The 22,805-nt window shown below is 40.1% G+C and overlaps 1 protein-coding gene across 6 annotated transcripts in view; it reads left to right on the forward strand.

Moving 5' to 3' along the window:
* PATL1 (PAT1 homolog 1, processing body mRNA decay factor) overlaps positions 1-22,480 on the forward strand; it is a 32,574-nt gene extending 10,094 nt beyond the window's left edge. For 2 of the 6 annotated variants that reach the window (XM_005577766.4, XM_005577765.5), the window contains exons 4-19: positions 228-308; positions 1,439-1,633; positions 2,565-2,666; positions 3,125-3,214; positions 3,425-3,642; positions 5,010-5,099; positions 6,059-6,239; positions 6,490-6,613; positions 7,416-7,513; positions 8,240-8,299; positions 9,689-9,837; positions 11,378-11,537; positions 16,189-16,344; positions 19,819-19,910; positions 20,005-20,154; positions 20,788-22,480. In XM_005577766.4, the coding sequence (XP_005577823.1) occupies positions 228-308; positions 1,439-1,633; positions 2,565-2,666; positions 3,125-3,214; positions 3,425-3,642; positions 5,010-5,099; positions 6,059-6,239; positions 6,490-6,613; positions 7,416-7,513; positions 8,240-8,299; positions 9,689-9,837; positions 11,378-11,537; positions 16,189-16,344; positions 19,819-19,910; positions 20,005-20,154; positions 20,788-20,809 (1,968 nt within the window). In that variant the 3' untranslated portion in view covers positions 20,810-22,480. Of the gene's footprint in view, positions 1-227; positions 309-1,438; positions 1,634-2,009; positions 2,084-2,564; positions 2,667-3,124; positions 3,215-3,424; positions 3,643-5,009; positions 5,100-6,058; positions 6,240-6,489; positions 6,614-7,415; positions 7,514-8,239; positions 8,300-9,688; positions 9,838-11,377; positions 11,538-16,188; positions 16,345-19,818; positions 19,911-20,004; positions 20,155-20,787 lie in introns of those variants that run through there. The other 4 variants (XM_045371902.2, XM_045371901.3, XM_074013531.1 and 1 more) reach the window with 3 other exon arrangements.
* Positions 22,481-22,805: the final 325 nt, after the last annotated feature.

Consider the following 22,805-nt stretch of genomic DNA (forward strand, 5'->3'; position numbering starts at 1 on the left):
TTCTAATGAGAGATTTACATGTGCCAGAGAAAATTGATAATATATTTCCTGATGATAGCAGTTCTAGAGATAAAGTTGGGGAATAATATATATTCTGGAGCCCCATAATTTCTTATTCTAAAGCAGCTTGAGGCTCTTTTGGAACCTTGCTCCCCAACAGCAGATAAGTCACCCAGAGAGTATACAACATTTCAGACTTTTGTGTGTATGTTTTCCTTTTTTGTTAGCCCCAACCAGGAAGCCTGAATTCCAGTATCTGGGATGGATCTGAAGTTCTGAGGCGAATCCGAGGACCACTGCTTGCTCAGGTATTAAATACTTTCTCTTTATATAAAATTTCTAATATCCAAAAATTTTAAGTGGGTTCCTGTTGTCATCCTTTCCTTACTGAAGGGATTTATAGGTCTTTCATTTGCAAGAATTATGTCAACTACTGCATCCAGCACTTAGCTATGCCTTTCTTTAGCCTCCAGGGTAAAGGTTGCAAGGGAGCCATTGGAATTTAAATTTGTTAGTGTATGATTATGATTTGAATCACTTAAAAAGTCTTTTCTGAGCCAGGCGTGGTGGCTCACGCATGTAATCCCATCAGTTTGAGAGGCTGATGTGGGCGGATCACTTGAGGTGAGGAGTTCGAGACCAGCCTGGCCAACATGGTGAAACCCCATCTCTACTAAAATACAAAAATTAACCTGGTGTGGTGGTGGATGCCTGTAATCCCAGCTACTCAGGAGGCTGAGGCAGGATAATCACTTGAACCTGGGAAGTGGAAGTTGTAGTAAAGCAAGATCGCGCCACTGCACTCCAGCCTGGGCAACAGAGTGAGACTCCATCTCAAAAAAAAAAAAAAAAAAGTCACTTCTATGCAAAACTATAGGGACAGAGAAGTCATCAGTGTTTACTAGTGGTTGGGCATGGCAGGAGGAGTTAACTGCAAAGGAACAATACAGTGGAATTTGTGGGGAGCGATACAGCTGTTCTTGCTCGCTCTCTTTTTTTTTTTGAGACCAGGTCTTACTGTGTCAACCAGGCTAGAGGGCACTGGTACAGTCATAGCTCCCTGTAACCTTGAACTCCTGGGCTCAAGTGATCCTCCCACCTCGCCTCTTGAGCAGCTGAGACTACAGGCACATGCCACCATGCCTGGCTAAGTTTTTTTATTTTTGTACAAATGAAGTCTCGCTGTGTTACCCAGGCTAGTCTCAAACTCCTGGCTTCGAGTGATCCTCCCACCTCAGCCTCCCAAAGCGCTGGGATTTCAGGCATGAGCCACTTACTTACCAAACTCAGAGAACCATATACCAAAAAGTAAATTTTACTATATGTGAATTAAAAATAAAGTTTAAAAATTTCTTAAGGTGTTTTTGGCATCTGTAGAGATTACTAAAACGTATCAAGTTAGTTAATTTCTATTTTATTTTACCACTTCCTCAATTAGGAAATGCCTACAGTGTCTGTATTAGAATATGCCTTGCCTCAGAGGCCCCCCCAGGGTCCAGAAGATGATCGGGACCTTTCTGAACGTGCTTTACCAAGGCGGTCAACTTCACCTATCATTGGCAGTCCTCCTGTTAGAGCTGTCCCCATAGGCACCCCACCTAAACAGATGGCTGTACCCAGCTTCACCCAACAGGTACCTCTCATTAACAAGCACACAGCCCAGGATATTGGGAATCTGGGCAAAATTATTTGGAAAATTGGTGATGTTGGGTGGAGGGTGGAAATTTTGGGTAGGCATTAGATTAGAAAGAAAAATAGCTAGTTCGAGGATAAATTAGTACAAATAAGAGACACATTCCCTGATACCCTTTGCTGCTGCTATTGCTGCTGCCTTTTAATTGGGGGAGAAAAAATGGTAGTTAGCCACATTTAGCACATATATCCTTTTTAAAGTGTTTTGCTGGCTGCCCAAAACATTGTCAGAGAGATAACTGAAAGCTGGGGGGAGTGGGAACACACAGCATTGTCCACATCCCTTTTTACCTTTAAGATATCCCTGCTTTCCCTAGAGCCTGTGCAGTCCTGTTCCATAGACTTTCCTCCACCTGAAACCAGCAGCTGAAAAGGAAGGCCAATTTGGAAGGTATGGGGGGAGGGTGGTGTTGGTATGGCCTAGTTAGGCTCAACATCCTATGAAATGGTGGAGTCACAATGTATCACAAAAGTGCTGAGCATGGCGGCCATATCACAGGGGCTTCAGAATAGGACTTAGTTAATCCTCCAGCTTTCTTATCATTCCTTCTCCCTCAGTGCTACCAAAATATATCCTCTTGGAGAGAATTTGCAAGTCAGAATATCTGCTGGTATCTCCCTCAGACAGCATGGAAGGGTGGGGATAACTGGAGAATTAGCTAAATCTTCCTCAGTTAATGCTGACACTGTACTTGATTTGTGAGAGAAAGTGGCCCAAGGTTCTGTATTTGAACCTGTAGCCATAGCAATTTGCTTAGAAGTAGGGCTTTGCATTGAGTTCTGTGTCTCTACCAGTACTTGAGGGGAGGGAGTGTAGGTGGAAGAAAAACTGATTTCATTGAGTGTAGTTGTATATATGTTTGTCCTGATAGATTCTGTGTCCGAAGCCTGTCCATGTTCGGCCCCCAATGCCACCTCGTTATCCTGCTCCCTATGGTGAGAGGATGTCTCCAAACCAGCTCTGCAGTGTCCCGGTATGTCACTTTAAGCCTAACAAAAATGTGCAGTATGTATTTTCTGATCGCTATTTGTATGATCACTGCCAGTATTTAGATTTGCTGACATCTCCTAAATTATACCTATTTTTTATAATCTCCTTAAATTTCTGGATCCAATTGTCCCCAGGTCAGAGGACAGTTGTTTCTTACATCAACTCTTTTCTTATCTTTAAAAATCTAAACTGATTGTGATCATCTGGTTCCTACCGTTTCAGTCCCACATTCTACTGCTTTCTTTTTCATGTCACATGGTCATGGTGTTTTTGTAATTCCTAGCGTTACTCTTTTTTTATATTCCAGAACTTGACTCTGTAATTTGAGAGTTATTATACCCAAGTTTATACTGCATTTCTGCTGAGTTTCCTTATTATTATATTGATGTACCCCCTGTTTTATAGCATATTCTTTTTTTTTTTTTTTTTTTTTTATCTTAGAACTCTTCCCTCCTGGGTCACCCTTTTCCTCCTAGTGTTCCTCCTGTTCTCAGCCCCCTCCAGAGAGCACAGCTTCTTGGAGGAGCACAGGTAAGCCTCTGATTAACCCTACTCATAAAGAACTCTCCTACTTTCCTAAAGTTCATTAGATGGTAGCCCCTTTTTTGCTGTTAATCACTACTCTTATTTTTGCCTTTACTTTTTCAAACAAAGTTATTGATGGAAACAGTATTCACCTTTCTGTAGACAAAAGCAAAGGGACTTGCTAATTGTCTAAATCTAAGATCTTCCTCTTTGTAGCTACAGCCTGGACGGATGTCTCCCAGCCAGTTTGCACGGGTGCCTGGATTTGTTGGTAGTCCACTTGCTGCCATGAATCCCAAGTTGCTACAAGGGCGAGTTGGGCAGATGCTTCCCCCAGCACCAGGCTTCCGTGCCTTCTTTAGTGCTCCACCCTCCGCTACACCACCTCCACAGCAGCACCCTCCTGGCCCAGGACCCCACCTGCAAAACCTAAGGTATACAAAATCAATGCCACTATTTATCAATTATCAGCCAAGTCTCTTGATTGTGGATGTGTAGTTTTATAAGTCTCTTGATATTTGCTAACTAATAAATTTTAAGATGTTATTGGATCCTCAGGTTGACAAACATGGAAATGTTTGACAATCTCCAGGCTTTCTTGTGAATCACATTTTTCTCACATTACCAGAAGGTATGGAATAGAGCAACAGATGCTGAAAAGTCAGCTAATCTTCACACTAGCTAAGTTGTTTGCTTTTATCCTCTGGTTTTATAACAAAAGGGGTTCAAGTTCCTGTTTCGGTGAAGTTGTGTTTTATTACATATCGTATTGTGGCAGTCAGGATTTTCAAGAGACACCCGAGAACCAGTAGAGGAAAGAGAGCAAGAATGTTCATGTGAGCAAGTTTTATTTTAAGAAATCGGCTCATGTGATTGTAGAGACTGACAAGTTCGAAATCCGTAAGACAGACCAGCAGGCAAGAAACAGTTTTTAAAAGCTCAAGTTGCAGTCTTGAGTTTGAAATAAGTATAGCAGGTCAGCAGTCAAGACACTCAAGCAGGATTTCTGTGTTCCACTCTTGAGGCAGAATTCCTTCTTCTGGGAAACTTTAGTTTGTTATAAATGTTAATCACATCTTTACAAAATACCCTCACAGCAACATCTAAGCAGTGTTTGACCAAATAACTGGGTACTAAGGCCTAGTCATATTAACTATCACACATATATCTTTAATAATATTCCCACATAGTTGAAACTGAGTATGTTAAACCTACTTAGAGACTTCTGTTAAACAGTTAAAAGCAAAAAGAAAAAGAATTATACTGCTTTACTCCTAATTCACTCAGATTTCATGATCACCCTTTTAGAACTTGGTCTTTGTGGAAGATATGTAAAAATATGACTATCTTTTGCTTCTAAAAGGTCTCCTTAGAATGGACTTTTTTATTTTTTTATTTTTTTGAGACAGAGTCTCACTCTGCCTCCCAGGCTGGAGTGCAGTGACCCACACGATATCGGCTCACTGCAAACTCTGCCACCTAGGCTCAAGCGATTCTACTGCCTCAGCCTTCCAAGTAGCTGGAACTGCAGGCGCCTGCTACCACACCCAGCTAATTTTTGTATTTTTAATAAAGACAGGGTTTCACCATGTTGGCCAGGCTGGTCTCGAGCTCCTGACCTCAAGTGTTCCACCCGCCTTGGCCTCCCAAAGTGCTGGGATTACACACTGCACCCAGCCCGAATAGACTTTTGTAGTCCCTTAAGTTAACCTGTATGAAGTTATCCTGTACTGACAACATTCTTTAAAATTTCAAATCATCAGGATGACCAAACTGAGAACCTCTGTTCCATTTTTCTTAGATCTCAGGCCCCAGTGTTTAGACCGGACACAACTCACCTTCATCCACAGCACCGTCGACTCTTGTATCAGAGACAGCAACAGAATAGAAAGTAAGTACTCATCCAACTCCTTTATGGCTTCTTAATTCAGCTTTTAATTTTGACAGTGTAACAACATGCTATTTAGTTGTTTGTTTTTTTTGTAAGTTTACTTCGTATCCGTAAACCTGAATGTATTATCAACATGTAAATATGAAAAGCATAATATTGAGTAAAGAAGCAAGGAACGGAATTACATGTACCATTTATGTAAAACTAAAAGGCACACAGAATAATACTGTGTAATATTTAAACACAGACACACAAGTAATAAACGTACAAAAACATTTCAGGGAGGATACATACCAAGGCATGATAGTGGTTCCTCTATGAAGGAAGAGAAGCTGGAAACTGGGTCTAGAGGGGTACAACAGGGCCTCTGTCAGTGTAACACTGTGTTATTTTAATATTACTTTAAAATATTTGAAGCAAATTCAACCAAATACATTTTTTTCTATTAGGTCTAGGTGATGGGTAAATGGATATTTATTATAGTATTTGCTGGGCTTTTTCTCTGAATTTGAAATATTTCGTGATTTTTAATGAGTTTAAAATATTTATGTATACTTCAGAGCTAAATCGCCTGTGTCAAAATCCCTTAGTCCACCACTAGATGTATGGCTTTGGACAAGTTACTTGATCTCTCTTTGGCGTCGGTTTGTTGTCTTAAGTGGGGAAGAGAAAACTACCTACCTCACAGAGTTATTCTAGAGCTTATACAAAAGTCCATAGGTGAATATGCTTAGCATATGGAAAGGTACTCAGATCTTAGTTTTATTTCTTGATTATTTATTACATAGCTCTTTCCTCTTAAATTCTATTAAAACTTAGTTCTTTTTCACTCCCCTTTTAAGAAAAGCAAGGGGAATCTTTAAAAAAAAAAAAAAAAAAAACTGGCCTCATTTATTCCTCTGTGTTAAAAAGCGTAATTAATTTGCCCACTTGGAGTGAATGTGGTGTATGTTTTTCAGTCAGCATCGGAATCTCAATGGTGCAGGAGATAGAGGAAGTCACCGGAGCAGTCATCAAGATCATCTCCGAAAGGATCCATATGCCAATCTCATGTTGCAGCGGGAAAAGGATTGGGTCTCCAAAATCCAGATGATGCAACTGCAAAGCACTGATCCCTACCTGGATGATTTTTATTACCAGGTAAATACTCTGTGCTAGTTTTGAGGATAATAGTTTGGTCCCCTACACTGGTAAGGGTATTCATTTAAATATTGGTACAATTAAATATTTGTAAAATTTTCTTTTGAGATACTTAGCCTCTTGCACTACTCACTATCAGTACATTTCTAGAACTGAACTTGTGTTACTGTCACTGGCATAAATTATTTGATGGTAAACAACAGTCGTGTTCTGTGCTTATGTTACAACCGAAATCATCCTCTCATGGTAGAATTACTTTGAAAAACTGGAGAAACTGTCAGCTGCTGAAGAAATACAAGGTGATGGCCCTAAGAAGGAACGCACCAAGCTTATCACCCCTCAGGTGGCCAAACTGGAGCACGCCTATAAGCCAGGTAAGGTCCTCATAAGAAAAATGCCCATAATAAAAGAAATTTGAGAAGCCGCTGATTAAATATAGACAAGTGTATATGTGGACGGATATGTAAAGACGTTTCAAAGTGATTTTAAAGTACCATTGTCCTTAATAAATGCAAAACTCAGCCTTTATTCGAGCCTGGACTGAACGCGTTGACATGTGCCTTTTCAGGTCCTTTTCTACTTGAGATTTCATGATTTTTTAAATGTATTCTAATTTTCAGTACCCCTAAAATAAGGGGGAAATACTTTAGATTTTTTATTGTGATAATTATTGTAACAAAAAAAGAGAGAAAGGATAGATTTTGATAAGGGGTTGCTTTAAATAATACATTGACCTTTTTTTTTTTTGAGAAAGAGCCTTACTCTGTTGCCCAGGCTGGAGTGCATTAGTGCCATCCCAGCTCGCTGCAACCTCCACCTCCTGGGCTCAAGCGACTCTCATGTCTCACCCTCCTGAGTAGCTGGGATTACAGGCGTGTGCCACGACATCCAGCTAATTTTTGTACTTTTAGTAGAGACGGGGTTTCGCCATGTTGGCCGGGCTAGTCTCGGACTCCTGGCCTCGAGTGACCCACCCACCTCGGCCTGCCAAAGTGCTGGGATAATAGGTGTGAGTTACCACACCCGGCCTAAATAACACATTGACTTTTGCAGTAAGTTATTAGACTATGAGTAAGGTACAGAGGAAAGTAAAAATCTTATTTGAACACTGCCTGCCTGCATTGCTGACTTTTTATTTTGTTGGATTTTTTTTTTTTTTTTTTTTTGTCTTTGCAGTGCAATTTGAGGGCTCTTTGGGAAAGCTTACTGTTTCTAGTGTGAATAATCCCCGAAAAATGATTGATGCTGTTGTGACATCTCGGAGTGAGGATGATGTAAGTGTCAACACAATTGTCTGTTTAAGAACATCTGATTTGTGACCATTTCTTTTGGGGTCACCATGGAATGAGATCAGGCATGGTAGAGTTGTTTGTAGTCTAACCTGGGACCTCCTATCTTGTCATGCATTCTAGTTTTCCACAGATGTGCTGCAATATTAACACCTTCATTTCTAAGGCAGCCAGGCAGGGACTAGGGTGGCAGGAGTCTTTGGACTGGGTAGCTCTGGCTGCAAACAGCATGTGTTTACTCCAGTTTGATGTTTTAAAAAATTATCATTTTCTATGTGTTTTAAGATTTTCAGAAAGAGGATCAGAAAAAATAATTATGGGGTACGAGGCTTAGTACCTGGGTGATGAAAGAATTTGTACAACCCCCATAACACAAGTTTACCTGTGTAACAAACACATGTACCCTATAACCTGCACGTGTACCCTTGAACGTAAAATTAAAGTTTAAAAATAAAAAACAAGATTTTCATATTTCATATGATTTCCTTATCCTCTACTAAGATTACCCTTTGCCTATCTATGAATGCAATTTAATAGTTTGTGGGTTAAGTCAACTTTGACCTTTGGTCATACTAGGGTTGCTTTAGATTAACTTTCAGAGACTCAATTATCTTCTCAAAGTACTGTCACAAATGAACCTACAGATGCACACTTGATAAATTATTTTGACAAAGGTAAAGAATTTGCATTGAATAGTCTTCTCTTTTTTAGGAGACAAAAGAAAAACAAGTTCGAGACAAGAGGAGAAAAACCCTTGTCATAATTGAGAAAGTAAGTTTAGAATTTGTTGCTGTAGTTAGTTTCAAATATGGAACTGTCACATGTATGTATACGCTAGAACTGAAACAGTGAGCAATCAATCAGTGTTCTTTGGTTTTAATTCATGAATGTATTCTTGGTAAGTGACTGTTGTGTACCAGATAACTCTGGAAAGGATTATGGTATGTTTCACCTATTGGCATCATAGAAAGAACACTGCAGTTAAAGTTGGAAGTGTACTGGGTTTTTGTCCAAGCTTATTCAGTTAATAGCTGAGTGTCTTTGGGCAAGTCACCTCTCTAAGCCTGATAAAATGGGAATAAAAATTACATTGTCCTACCTATGGATTAATTTAGTTCACAGATATTTACTGGGCACTATTCTGGGTGCTGAGGAAACTAATGGATATTAATAGTTGATTTGTAAAATGTAAACACCACATTGTAAGGCCATACACCATAGTGGGTAAAAGCATGGACTCTAGAACCAAGCTGCAAATCATGTCTTTTCCATTTCTGAGTCTGTAACTTAAGGCACGTTATTTAACCTTTCTATGCTCAGTTTCTTTATCTGTAAAAATGGAGATGATAGTAGTAGTTTTCTCTTTGGATTGCCTTTTTTTTTTTTTTTTTTCTTTTTGAGACAGAGTCTCACTCTGTCGCCCAGGCTGGAGTGCAGTGGTGTGATCTCAGCTCACTGCAACCACCACCTCCTGGGTTCAAGCGATTCTCCTGCCTTAGCCTCTTAAGTAGTTGGGATTACAGGTGCGGGCTACCTCACCCGACTAATTTTTTGTATTTTTAGTAGAGATGGGGTTTTACCATGTTGGCCAGTCTGGTCAAGGAAAGTGTAATTATTTTACTATCTTTTTTTTTTTTTTGAGACAGAGTTTCACTCTTGTTGCCCAGGCTGAAGTGCAATGGCGAGATCTTGGCTCACCACAACCTCCGCCTACAGGGTTCAAGTAATTGTCCTGCCTCAGCCACCCGCATAGCTGGGATTATAGGCATTTGCCACTACGCCCGGCTAATTTTGTATTTTTAGTAGAGACGGGGTTTCTCCATGTTGTTCAGGCTGATCTTGAACTCCCAACCTCAGGTGATCCGCCCATCTCGGCCTCCCAAAGTGCTGGGATTACAGGCATGAGCCACCGTGCCCGGACTATTTTAATATCTTTGCCTGGTAGAATGGAGGTCAGAGAGAGACAAAGAATGGTGGTTTGAGGAACTTTTTAAGTTATTTCATATGGTTTTCCACATTAAAAAAAAATCTCAGTCTTTCTATAATAAGTTTGTATTCTTTTGTCTTTTTCTAGTAGTCAGTCCTAAACAGTGAAATTGTTTAACTAATACTCTGGTTCTGACCCAGCATGCTGTGGCCTGCTTTTGTCTCCCTTCTTAGACCTACAGCTTACTCCTTGATGTGGAGGACTATGAAAGACGTTATCTCCTATGTCTAGAAGAAGAGCGACCTGCCCTAATGGATGAGAGAAAGCACAAAATTTGTAGCATGTATGACAACTTGAGGGGGAAATTGCCTGGACAAGAGAGGTAAGCATTATGCACTTTGAGGAAAACATTAAACTAACTGGACTCCTTCCTCTGTCATAACTGGACTTCATACATTTCTGCTTCTTAGGTACACTTCCCTACCATCTCTGTAAGCTCAGAATCTATCCTTTTAGCCTAACTCAAATGCCACTTTATTTAAAATATGAATTATCTTTTCCAGTGAGGAAAGAAAAAAAACCTCTTTATCCTGAATTTATCATTCAACAAATACATAGTATCTGCCAGGGACAGTGCTAGGGGCTAGAGATATAGTGGATAACATTATTGGGTTCTTGTTTTTGTGCTTACAGATTGCACCTGATTTATGATTACTAGCATGTTTAACCTTGTAATCTTTATTATTATTAAGATCAGATATACAAACATTTATACTTCCTGGGATTTCCACAAAATATTTATATCCTGTTGAAACCATTCAGTCTTCCAATGAGGAATCCCTCTCCTACCCCATTATCTGCAAAAGAATCTTGCTCATGTTAAATGTTCTGTAAATCCTAAATACTTATTTGATATATTCAAGAGAACTACAACTTCTAATAACTCCCTTTCCTTTTACCCGTTCAAGAGAATCGCTGATCCTTCTAAGCCAGGACATACACAAAACCAAACATAAGAATAAGCACTTCCTTTTCAACACACCTTGTCTGGAGTTAGGCTGACAGGGAACTGGTTGAATAAATGGTTTATCCATAGATTGGAATGTTATCTAGCCATTAAAATGTATGTGGTTGAAATATATTTATTGACATAGAAATAAGTTGTTGAGTGAAAAAAGTCAAGGTACAAAACCATATGCATTCTATGAGCCCATTGTTTTATGAAAGAAAAAAATATGTAATACAAAGCAAAATGTTGTTTAAAATGGTAACACTAATTAACTCTGAGTTGATGAATGTTTTTCTTTTTTTTTTTTTTTTTTAAAGCTATTGCTCTGTTAACCTATGTTATTTGTATGGTTACTTAAAAGTTAAGAGAGGGAGGCCAAGCACTTTGGGACCCTGAGGGGGTGGATCACTTGAGGTCAGGAATTCGGAGACCAGCCTGGCCAACATGGTGAAACCCTGTCTCTAGAAAAATACAAAAATCAGCTGGTCATGGTGGCGGGCATCTATCGTCCCAGCTGCTTGGGAGGCTGAGGCAGGAGAATCACTTGAATCCAAGAGGTGGAGGCTGCAGTGAGCCAAGACAGCGCCACTGCACTCCAGCCTGGGTAACAAAGCGAGACATTGTCTCAAAAAAAAAAAAAAAAAGAGAAAAAAAGTTAAGGAAATTAGTGCATACAGTTGGCCAAGTTTTTTTTTAACCATATAATTTGTGAAATGATGATTTTCTACATTTGTAAAACCTGAAAATTTACTTTTTATTTGGTTGAGATTTGGAGAAGTAATTCCTACTAATTTATTTTATTGTAGAATGAAAATGAATGCAGTATATTCATTCAGTAACATCTAAGAGGAAAAAAATGAGGGTTTCTTAATTGTTCTTGCTGACCTAAGTTGGCATTTTTCTTCCGTTGCAGGCCTAGTGATGACCACTTTGTACAGATCATGTGTATCCGAAAAGGGAAGAGAATGGTTGCCCGTATTCTTCCTTTCCTCTCCACAGAGCAAGCAGCTGACATTCTCATGACAACAGCCAGGAACCTCCCTTTCCTTATCAAGAAGGATGCACAAGATGAGGTGACTCTGCAAGATGGGACAGCTTGCCTTTGAGTCTTTATAACTGATAAGATTTCTAGAATGCAAACTTATTTTCCTCTCCTCTTCCCTTTTGTATTTTTGTCTAATCTTTGGCCGTGTGATTTGATTATTTAAAACAAAACCTTTAGTATTTCAGGCCTATATTTTTAATCCCATATTTGGTCAAACAGACTACATTTCTAAACATGAGAAAAACAACAATTCCCTCTTACTTGACATAGTTGTGAAGATGTGGTCTGTATCAGAATTACTTGTGTAGATATGTCAGTTCCACCCCAAACTGCTGAATCAGAATTTACAGAAGGATTAGGGTTTTTGTATCTTAGTCTCCAACTGAATCTGATGTTCACTGAAGTTTGAAAACTTTTAGTCTTGGTTACTTTGCTAGATATAAAGTATCATTATTGGTCTGTTATCAGTAGCTTAACATTAGCCTGTAGACTTAGTTAAATGGTATCCCACAGCAGTTGAACTAGTCCCCTTTTGGTTTCTTTTTTTTTTTTTTTTTTTTTGAGACAGAGTTTTGCTCTGTCACACAGGCAAGAGTGCAGTGGTGTCATCTTGGCTCACTGCAACCTCCGTGTCCCAGGCTCAGGTGATTCTCCCACCTCCTGAGTAGCTGGGACTACAGGCATGCGCCACCATGCTCGGCTAATTTTTTTACCTTTTGTAGAGACGGGGTTTTGCCACGTTGCCCAGACTGGTCTCAAACTCCTGGACTCATGCAGTCCTCTTGCCTTGGCCTCCCAAAGTGCTAGGATTACAGGCTTGAGCCACTGCGTCCAACCCGAGCCAGCCCTTTAAATAATTTTTATCATGATCTAAACTGGGCTGGAATTTTAACATGGTTATCACATGTGCAAGTTAATTCTTGGTTAGAGTTTTTCTCTCCTTATCCTTGTCATAGCACACCTGAAAGATGAGCAAAATTTAGAATAGTCTTAAGAAGTTCAAAATAAGAAATCGATAAAAGTAGGACAAAGGATGAATATTAGTGCAAGATTCAGAGTAGTGAAATATATGAGAGTGAACCTGTTATAGACTACAAGTTGAGTAATAACCATCTAAGTAATGAGTCCCCAGAAAACACAGAACACCAGAATACCTTCTAAATGGTATGCTACAAAAGGGAAACTATTCCTTCATAGATCCTTGAAATGTTAGCATCTGCAGAAGAAATGAAAGAGAAGTTTAGGTCTCATTGAAAGCAGTGAAGTGGGTTGGGACAAGTATATATTTAAAAGATTTGGCTGGGCACAGTGGCTTACACCTATAATCCCAACACTTTGGGAGGCTGAGGCAAGTGGATCACTTGAGGCCAAGAATTCAAGACCAGCCTGGGGCAACATGGTGAAAACCTGTCTCTACTAAAACTAGAGAAAAAAAAAAAAAAAAAAAAACTGAGCCGGACACAGTAGTGTATGCCTATGGTCCCAGCTACTCAAAAAAAAAAAAAAAAAGATTCCACAAATGAAAAATGAGTTGGGGGAAAGTTCCAGTATTTGAGGTTTATCCTAGAAAATAGAAGACCAGACTAAAAAAGTAACAGCTACCTTAGAGCATGTAAATTGTACGCAGTGTAATGGGCACTTGTAATCCCACCAGAGCTCTTCTGTGGAAACAAGTTTGGGAGATATTTGCTGAATACTTCTATGTGCCAGGCACTATTTTACCTCCTAGAAATACAGCACCTAGTTCTAGGTGCTAAAAGATAAGAGTACAAAAATGCCTGCTTTCGTAGAGCTTACCTGCTAGGGAGGAAAGTTTGGCTAAATACCAAGGCTGATTTTTACCTGTATGTTTTAAGGAGTAATAAACCATATCTCTAAATACCATTTTCTTGAAGTAATAGCTGGTTCTAGGTCTGAATCATGAAATGTACAAGATATCCTGGAATATGTCGTGCCAGAAAGCAAGGAAGTTAATAGATTACTAGGGTCCTGTCTAAAGGATGCACAAACTAATTTCAAGGGACTCACATTGGCCAAAAGTGGAATAATTTTCATCAGAAAGAACAATTACAGCAGTAGATTGAAATATATCAAATATATTTAATGAGTTAATAATGTTTAAGCATATATTGATCTCCTTTGGAGACTACTAGACCATCAACTCACTATTCAGAAAATTGGTAAATAAAGGAGCATTTATCCTGCCTTTCCATTACAACCAAATGTCATGGTAATCAGACAGTTGATAATACAAAGTTCTTCTTTGTAGAAGAATTTTTGCTAATAAATACAAAAGAAATGATAAAATTAGAAAATAACTGTTTTCACAAACCTCAATGGAAAAGCAGTCAATCTAGACAGTGCTCATTACTGGCTGCTAAAAGCATTAGGTAAAAAGTGGATGGGGAACTTTACAGTGGTTGGAGCAGCCTGGCAACACGTGAACCCACTGATGAACTCTTAACACCTCTAAGAGTGGGACAACCAAGCACTGTGCTTTTTTAAAAAAAAAAAAAAAAAAAAAAAAGGAAACAGAATCTTCCTATGTTTCCAGGCTTGTCTCAAGCTCCTGGGCTCAAGCAATCTTCCCATCTCTGCTTCCTAAAATGCAGGGATTACGGGTATGAGCCACCATACCTAGCTCTTCTTGACATAATGCAATGGAAAACACACAAGTTCTATCCATGATGTTTTCTCACATGTCCCTCCCACACCCTACTGAACCTGAATCAAATAAACCTGTTATTCTAACTATCCGTTTAGGAGGGAAACAAAGGATAGCAGAACCTGCTAAGTGATACTGCCAACATGCACTTTGCCAAATTCAAGCTACAGAACAAATGACCCAGTTTCTTTAACAGTTAAATAACAAGAGAAAAGGGCCAGTGGCAGAGGACCTGTTAGAGAGATTTTAAAAACCTTACCAGGCAAATGCAATGTGTGGATCTTGTTTGAACCATAATTAGCACAATAATGGTTCTAATACAAAGTTCAGCTGCTAAATTTTTAAAGGCATTTGGGGGAATTTGAATTTGGAACAGACACTAGATGATATTTTAAAATTATTTCCTGAGAAATGTTCTATGAAAAAAAATTATTATTTATTTTGTTAGGTATGATATTGTGAGAGATTTTGTTAGAAATACAAACTGATATATTTTGGGATGAAATGATATGATACAGGAGGAATATGGATTTAATAAGATTGGCAAAATGTTGTTTGGTTGACGTTGAAATTGGGTGGTGAGTACATCAATGTCATTATGCTGCTGTTTGTATTTTCGTGTATGATTTAAAATGACCATAATAAAAGCTTTATTTATAGTAGTAGACCACAAAAAATATTTTACTCCCCATTTGCGGGTGCCATTTAAAGTAAAACCAACCATCACTTTATACCGTGGGCATTGATTGTCTGGAAGCACTCTTGATTTCCTTTGTTGTGTTATAACCTAGTTATTTATATTAATAGTTCTGTATTTTAACTTTCCAGTTGGCTACATGACAAAAGAAATAAATGACTAGAAGACTGGAATTCAGCAGCCTTGGGTTCTGGCTTTAGCTGCTGGCTGTGTAACTCCAAACACTGAGTTTCTCATCACTTTATAGATTCTCTAAAAATCTATAAAAATTGGCTAATTATTTCTCTTCTTCCTCATTGAGCTTTTTTAAGAATAAGAGAAAATACAATTAAATCTGAAAACACTTCTTTTTTTTTTTGAGACAGAGTCTTGCTCTGTTGCCCAGGCTGGAGTGCAGTGGCGCAATCTTGGCTCACTGCAAGCTCCGCCTCCCAGGTTCACGCCATTCTCCTGCCTCAGCCTCCCGTGTAGCTGGGACTACAGGCGCTCGCCACCGCACCCGGCTAATTTTTGTGTATTTTTAGTAGAGCCGGGGTTTCACCATGTTAGCCAGGATGGTCTCGATCTCCTGACTTCGTGATCCTCCTGTCTCGGCCTCCCAAAGTGCTGGGATTACAGGCGTGAGCCACCGCGCCCGGCCACTGAAAACACTTCTTTTGAGACAGGGTGGGTCTCACCCTGTCACCCAAGCTGGAATGTGGTGGTGCATTCATAGTTCAATGTAACCTTGAACTCCTAGACTCAAGCAAACCTACCACCTCAGCCTACTGAGTAGCTGGGGACTACAGGTGAAATTTTTTTATTTGTTGTAGAGATGAGGTCTCACTACATTGTCCAGACTAGTCTTGAACTCCTGGCCTGAAGTGCTCTTCTGCTTGGCCTTTAACCTATCTTAGAGTGCTTCTCACAGTATATTGAAATTGCCAATTAACCCATATCTCCTCCACTGTACTTTAGATCCCTGAGGTTCTGTGTCCTGTTTGCCATTTGTTTTTAGCCCATGGGGCCTGGCACAGTGTAAGCATTTAAAAATATTTATGGAATGAGTTAAAATATTGATGTTTTAGCATAACTCTTGGTATGTATTTGCGAGTGATTTTTTTTTACACCCTTGGTTCACACAAGTCGTGGTGTTTTGAGATGAAAAAGTTCTCAGTAGATAGCTTAGAATTCATTGTTAAGACTCTAGTCATATCTGCCAGACTTGTGCCTTAAGTGGTTGAATATGCAAATGAGCATCCTTCCATCCATGCCCCTGATGGAGGGTAACTGAAGTAACACATGCCAGGATATAATGCTTTTATTTATATTTTGTAGGTGCTGCCATGCTTACTGAGTCCCTTCTCTCTCCTCCTCTATCATCTTCCATCAGTGACTATCACCAGCCTTTTGCAACAGCTAATGAACCTACCTCAAAGTGCAGCTACACCAGCACCCTCCAATCCTCACCTCACTGCTGTGCTCCAGAACAAGGTGATCTTGCCCTCTTCAGTCCTTGAACTTTGTGAAGTGTCTTAATTTGCATTATAGATTAAAATAATGGCTGCTGTATCTCTAGCAACTTGTGAAAAAGGCTTCTTTCAGTCAAGAGTTACATTAAGCTCCTAGTAACAGAGGCTAGAAATAACAGTGGTTTCAACAAAATAGGATTTTATGTGTCTGGTGTGAAATAAATTTGATTTAGTAGCTCCACAGTCATCAGGGATCCAGGCTTTTTCACTTTTTTTCCTCTGCCATTCTTAGCAGTGGCTTCCATGTTCATTATTCCTCATTGTCCAAGATGGCTATGGAATTCAAGATTCAGCTTTACATCAAGAAGGATGGATGGATTTTGGAGGGCAAAAAGGTGTGGACCAGCTGCCCATCTTCCTTATTGAGACTTTTTCCAGGAGTTCTAACCAAAAACTTCTACTTACTGTTAATAGCCAGGACATTGTCACATGGCCACACCTAAGTGCGGGGAAGGCTAGAAAATACCTTCTAGTTTATGCCATTGTCATGACACATAAGAGTTCTGATAATGGGTAGGAAGGCATATTAGGTAGGCATTTAGCAGTCTCTGTCATAGTAGAATCATCCATTTCATACTTTATTTGCATCAAGTTAAAGATTCAGAGATTCCTAGGAGAAGCATTATATGAAGTGAAGAATATGAATTTTTAGTCCTTGCCTGCTACTGTCTAGCTTTGTGACCTTGGACAGATGATACCGCATTGCTGAATCAGTTTCCTGGTCTATAAGATGGAGGTGATGATTAGACTTCATAGAGTTGTCCTGGTACTTAAATGAGATAACAGTTGTAAGTGCTTCGATATAATACCTGGTACATAGTAGTTACTCATTAAGGGCCATTCTATGTATAGTAGAGATGAAAAAGTGGTCTCAAGGCCTCTTGCTCCTTTGCACCTGAAAACCTGCCAAAGCATGACACTAAAGGGTGGTATATCAGAGGCAGAAGAAGTGACAGTGCCTCCGGGGACATTAGATGGGGTTCTGGAGTGATCAGGAATGTGCCTTTCTGTTATTTAGTCTCTTAGTTTTAATTTTAGTAAAGGCAGTAGTAGTTTTTTTCTGAGAACAACATGAAAAGGGATTTTTTTTTTTTTTTAAATCAGGGTCTGCTCTGTCACCCAGGCCAGAGTGCAGTGGCAAGATCTTGACTCACTGCAACCTCTGCCTCCTGGGCTCAAGCCATCTTCGCACCTCAGCCTTCCAAGTAGATGGAACTACAGGCACGTGCCACCACGCCCAACTAATTTTGTGTATTTTTTGTAGAGGTGGGGTTTCGCCATGTTGCCCAGGCTGGTCTCTATCCGCCTTCCTCGGCCTCCCAAAGTGTTGGGATTATAGGCATGAGCTACTATAACTGGCCATGAAGGGAAATTTTGTAGAAAAGTGAGGTTACCTGTCCTTTATGAGTGAGCTTAGAAAGTTGGGATGGAATCCCACAGTACTGCCAGCCTTCCTTTTATGGTCCATTTATAGCTATGAGTCATATATTTAACCTAGATCTTGTCCCTATTTGTATTTTCTTTTTTGAGACAGGATCTCACTCTGTCACCCAGGCTTCAGTGCAGTGGCACAGTCATAGCTCATTGCAGCCTCAACTTTCTGGACTCAAAGTGATCCTCCCACCTCAGCCTCTTAAGTAGCATGTGCCACCATGCCCAATTGACTTTTTTTTTTCTTTGAGACAGAGCCTTGCTCTGTCACCCAGGCCAGAGTGCAGTGGTAATATGTTGGCTCACTGCAACCCCTGCCTCCCAGATTCAAGCGATTCTCCTGCCTCAGCCCCCCAAGTAGCTGAGATTACAGGTGCCCGCCACCACACTGGGCTAATATTTGTATTTTTAGCAGAGACGGAGTTTCATCATGTTGGCCAGGCTGGTCCGGAACTCCTGACCTCACATGAGCCTGCCTCAACCTCCCAAAGAGCTGGGATTACAGGTGTGAGCCACCATACCCAGCCTCCGATTGATTTTTATATTTTTTGCAAAAACAGGGTCTCACTATGTTGCTCTGGCTGGTCTTGAACTCCTGGACTCAAGTAGTCCTGCCTTCACCTCCCAAAGTGCTGGAACTACAGGCATGAGCCACCATGCCCATGCCCAGTCCCCTGTTCATTTTTTTTTTTTTTCTTTTGAGACAGAGTCTCCCTCTGTCGCCCAGGCTGGAGTGCAGTGGCATGATCTCAGCTCACTGCAAACCCCGCCTCCTGGGTTCACACCATTCTCCTGCCTCCCCAGTAGCTGGGACTACAGGCACCTGCCACCACGCCCAGCTAATTTTTTGTGTTGTTTAGTAGAGACGGGGTTTCACCGTGTTAGCCAGGATGATCTCGCTCTCCACCCACTTTGGCCTCCCAAAGTGCTGGGATTACATGTGTGAGCCACTGCGCCTGGCCCATAATTTTATCCTATGCCCCAAATACTACATTTCCTGATTTTACTGTCTACTAAATAAAACACATTTTTATATATTACTTTTTTTTTTTTAAGACGGAGTTCCACTCGTGTTGCCCAGGCTGGAGTGCAATGGTGTGATCTTGGCTCACTGCAACCTCCATTTCCCGGGTTTGAGCAATTCTCCTGCCTCAGCCTCCCAAGTAGTTGGGATTACAGGCATGTGCCACCATGCCTGTCTAATTTTCTATTTTTAGTAGAGATGGGATTTCACCATTTTGGTCAGGCTGGTCTCAAATTCCTGACCTCAGGTGATCCACCCACCTTGGCCTCCCAAAGTGCTGGGATTACAGGCATGAGCCACCACACCTGACCATTTTTATATATTTCATACTCTAAAGCATGTTTCTGAATTTTAATTATAGATACGATATATACGTCTGTTTACCCTTTCTCTTTATTTTTTAGATTTTTATTAACATTCTTTCTAAGACTTTATATTTCCAGAGATGTGCTTTTTAATGAAAAGTTTCCCTTTATACCATGTTTATTTCAGTTGTCCTTATTTGTATATTTTCCTACAGTTTATACCTTGTTTCTTAATTCAAAATATCTTACTGTATTTAATGGTTTTTCTTTTTTTTTCCTGATTTTAATTTCTGTATCAAAGTTGGTCTTCATTGACTTTCCTTTTTAGCCTATTTCAGTTCTCATAAATAAGAGAAAAGTCAAATTCTACATTATCCATGGCAAGGAAAAACCATCTGTTAACCTCAGCATGGGGAACAGAGAGGCGTGTTGGACACCATGACTTTCCATTTCTGTTGGCTGCGCCTGGCCACTGCTATCCCAGAATAAAACCTGGAGAGAGACATAGCCTTTCAACTCATGCTTGTCTGATCTTTGCCTGGTTTCACAGAAAAGCATAGTGGTGAGGTCATTTTGATTTAGAGCCGTTCCCCATCTGATGCCAGGATCCCTTTAACAGTGGTGGAGGAGGTCTAGACGCAGTGTTGAGTTTGATTCCCTCTGTCTTCTCTCGTAGTTTGGCCTGTCACTGCTCCTTATCCTCCTGAGCCGTGGTGAAGACCTACAGAGTTCAGACCCTGCTACAGAATCAACGCAAAATAATCAGTGGTCAGTGTGGACTGTTTCTTCTCTTATTTTAAGTTATTTGAGGTAATCTTTTAAATTTTTGTCTCATAATATTATTATGGGTCTTCCCTGGCAGGACGGAGGTGATGTTCATGGCAACACGAGAACTTCTACGAATTCCCCAAGCAGCCCTGGCCAAGCCAATCTCTATACCTACAAACCTAGTGTCCCTCTTTTCTCGCTATGTTGACCAGCAGAAACTGAACTTGCTGGAGACAAAACTGCAGTAAGTTTGAAACAGGAGAGTTTCACATCTCACTAAAGCTGGGACTTGAGAAGTTATGGTGGGGAGGCTGGGAGCGGTGGCTCACACCTGTAATCCTAGCACTTTAGGACACCCAGGAGGGTGGATCACTTGAGGCCAGGAGTTCCAGACTAGCCTGACCAAAATGGTGAAACCCTGTCTACTAAAAAAATACAAAAATTAGCCAGGTGTGGTGGTGCATGCCTGTAATCCCAGCTATTCAGTAGGCTGAGGTATGAAAATCATTTAAACCCAGGAGGCAGAGATTGCAGTGAGCTGAGATCGCGCCACTGCACTACAGCCTGGGTGACAGAGCAAGACCCTGTCTCAAAAAAATAAATAAATAAAAAGAAGGTATGATTGGGGTGAAGGGGGGAATACTGAATTTGGTGGAAGAGATTGATTTTTTATTAACTTTTGTGTCTATCTGTTAGATATAAAACACTGAACTGGGTACGACAGGGCCTTCATAAAAGATGACTAAATGCTAAGAGTAGAGAAGTATCTCGGGTGTTTTGTTATGAGAAGTCTTACAAAGATGTAACTGTAATATGAAAGATTGCCTTTTGTTTTAACTCATTTATACAATTTTCCTTTCTCTCCTTTTACCCCTAGGCTAGTTCAGGGGATACGATAAAAGATCTCCAAATGTGTCCTGTACCTCCTTTTGGCTGTCACCTGCACTGCTGCCATCACCAATGGAGTGTTTTTAATGAGGGAGGGAAGGTAGCTTTTTCCCCAAAGCAAAGTCTTGTGGGATCGATTCCTGTTTACAGGGGTTGTCTCTCTAAATGTCAGATATTTCCCCCCTTCTCTATGAAATTTGGCTGGGTGATACTTCTGCTGGTTTCTTCTTTACCTTCTATGTTACAGTTCTGCATGTCCTACTTTTACTCAGTTCTCAATTTTGCATTTTCTTTGCCCTAGAGACACAAGTGTAATCTCTCCCTTTATCCCACCACTACTCCAGCTCAGAGTAGATTGTAGCCTGCCAAAGGATTCCTTCCCTCATCCTATTGAAGTTGTTTTTTCATTGCCCCATATTAATATGACTATAGAAGAGCCATTTAAGTAGAAATCAAGATATACACACACACGTAGATACACACACACACCCCATAAATGTATTTATGTGGTCTTCAGAGGGTCCTTAAAGAATGAATTTTAGATTGAAAAATATTTAGTTGTCTCATTACTTCCTCTAAACACAAACCAGCTGATGTATTTTAATCTGTTTCTGTTCTATCTTGTAATTAATTTGGTGGGTTCTACTTGTTTTAACATAAATAAAGAGTATGCAGCACGTTTAATAAAATCAGAACTCTTAATTGGCTTATGCCCAAATCTAGGCTGAGAAGTCCTTTTTCTTCTTCCCACCTTTATTTCCTTAGTTTCTGTCCACCTTAATGGAAATAGCACATGGTTATGTCTTTTTCCTGCTACAACTACAGTGTACTTGAGCCTTTCCCTCAAGTGCATTTGAAGTCACCCAGGATGGTCCTCACTAGTAGCCTGCTTTGGCAGTGTGGCTTTTTGCACACTTGCCCTGTCTTCCAGAGACTACTTCAGTAAGCCATGCTTCCTTCTTCCCCACTTTTATTTGGTGTCATGAATAGAAACTTCCAGCTGTAACCATGGAAGCTCAGTTTGGCCTGTTTTACTTTTTAGTCTCCACACCATGGGCAGAACTGCTGTCCTTACTACTTCATCTCACCCAGGTCCCGTTCCCAGGCAGCCAGGGGCCTGGGTTTGAATAATTGCAGGGCCAGCCTGCCATGATCTTTCTCACTTACTCCTCTCCCATTCAGCAATCAACCAGACTAAGGAGTTTTGATCCCTAGTGATTACAGCCCTGAAGAAAATTAAATCTGAATTAATTTTACATGGCCTTCCTGATCTTTCTGCTGTTCTTACCTTTTCGAATGTAGTTGGGGGGTGGGGGGGCAGGTTATGATATTTAAAGAGAATAAACATTTTGCACATACATGTATTGTACAACAGTAAGATCCTCTGTTAAAACCAGCTGTCCTTGTTCTCCATCTCCATTTCTTCCCATGCTGTAACCCCAGGCTCCACCAGCTGTTCCCCAGTGACGTTACCTAGCTTCCCTCTACCGTTATCTACTGACCATTTCCACTACACGCCTTTCCTACCTTCCCTTCACAACCAATCAAGTGAATACTTGATTATTATCTCTTCCTTACTGTGCTTTATCTTTTTTGTTTTGTTCTAATTAATGAAAATAAAAGTTTCTAAATTTACATTTTTATAGGGTATTGTAAATAAAAACAAATTGTATACTTAAAAATGAGTGCCTGCATTTCTACTTTGTTACCTCAGAATATGATTTTTATGTGTCTAGCATATTTAGATAGACTGGCAACTTGATGTTGGAGATTAAAGATATTATTACCTATATTTTTACCTTTTTAATTTTGTTGCAAAGAAGACAAATATTTTTATATAGTAACTTTTCTTTAAAAATCTAAGATGCTTTCAGTTTCTCCTCCCCCCATTTTAACTATACGACAAAATTATAAATTGTAGTAGATAAACTATAGTTTGTCTTCTCCATCCTGCCCATCTCTGGGCACTGAGGAATCTGTCCCCCTTTAAGAGACTCATGTAGCCCA

Source organism: Macaca fascicularis, chromosome 14 (assembly GCF_037993035.2).
Source record: "Macaca fascicularis isolate 582-1 chromosome 14, T2T-MFA8v1.1".
In the NCBI taxonomy this organism is placed as follows: domain Eukaryota; kingdom Metazoa; phylum Chordata; class Mammalia; order Primates; family Cercopithecidae; genus Macaca; species Macaca fascicularis.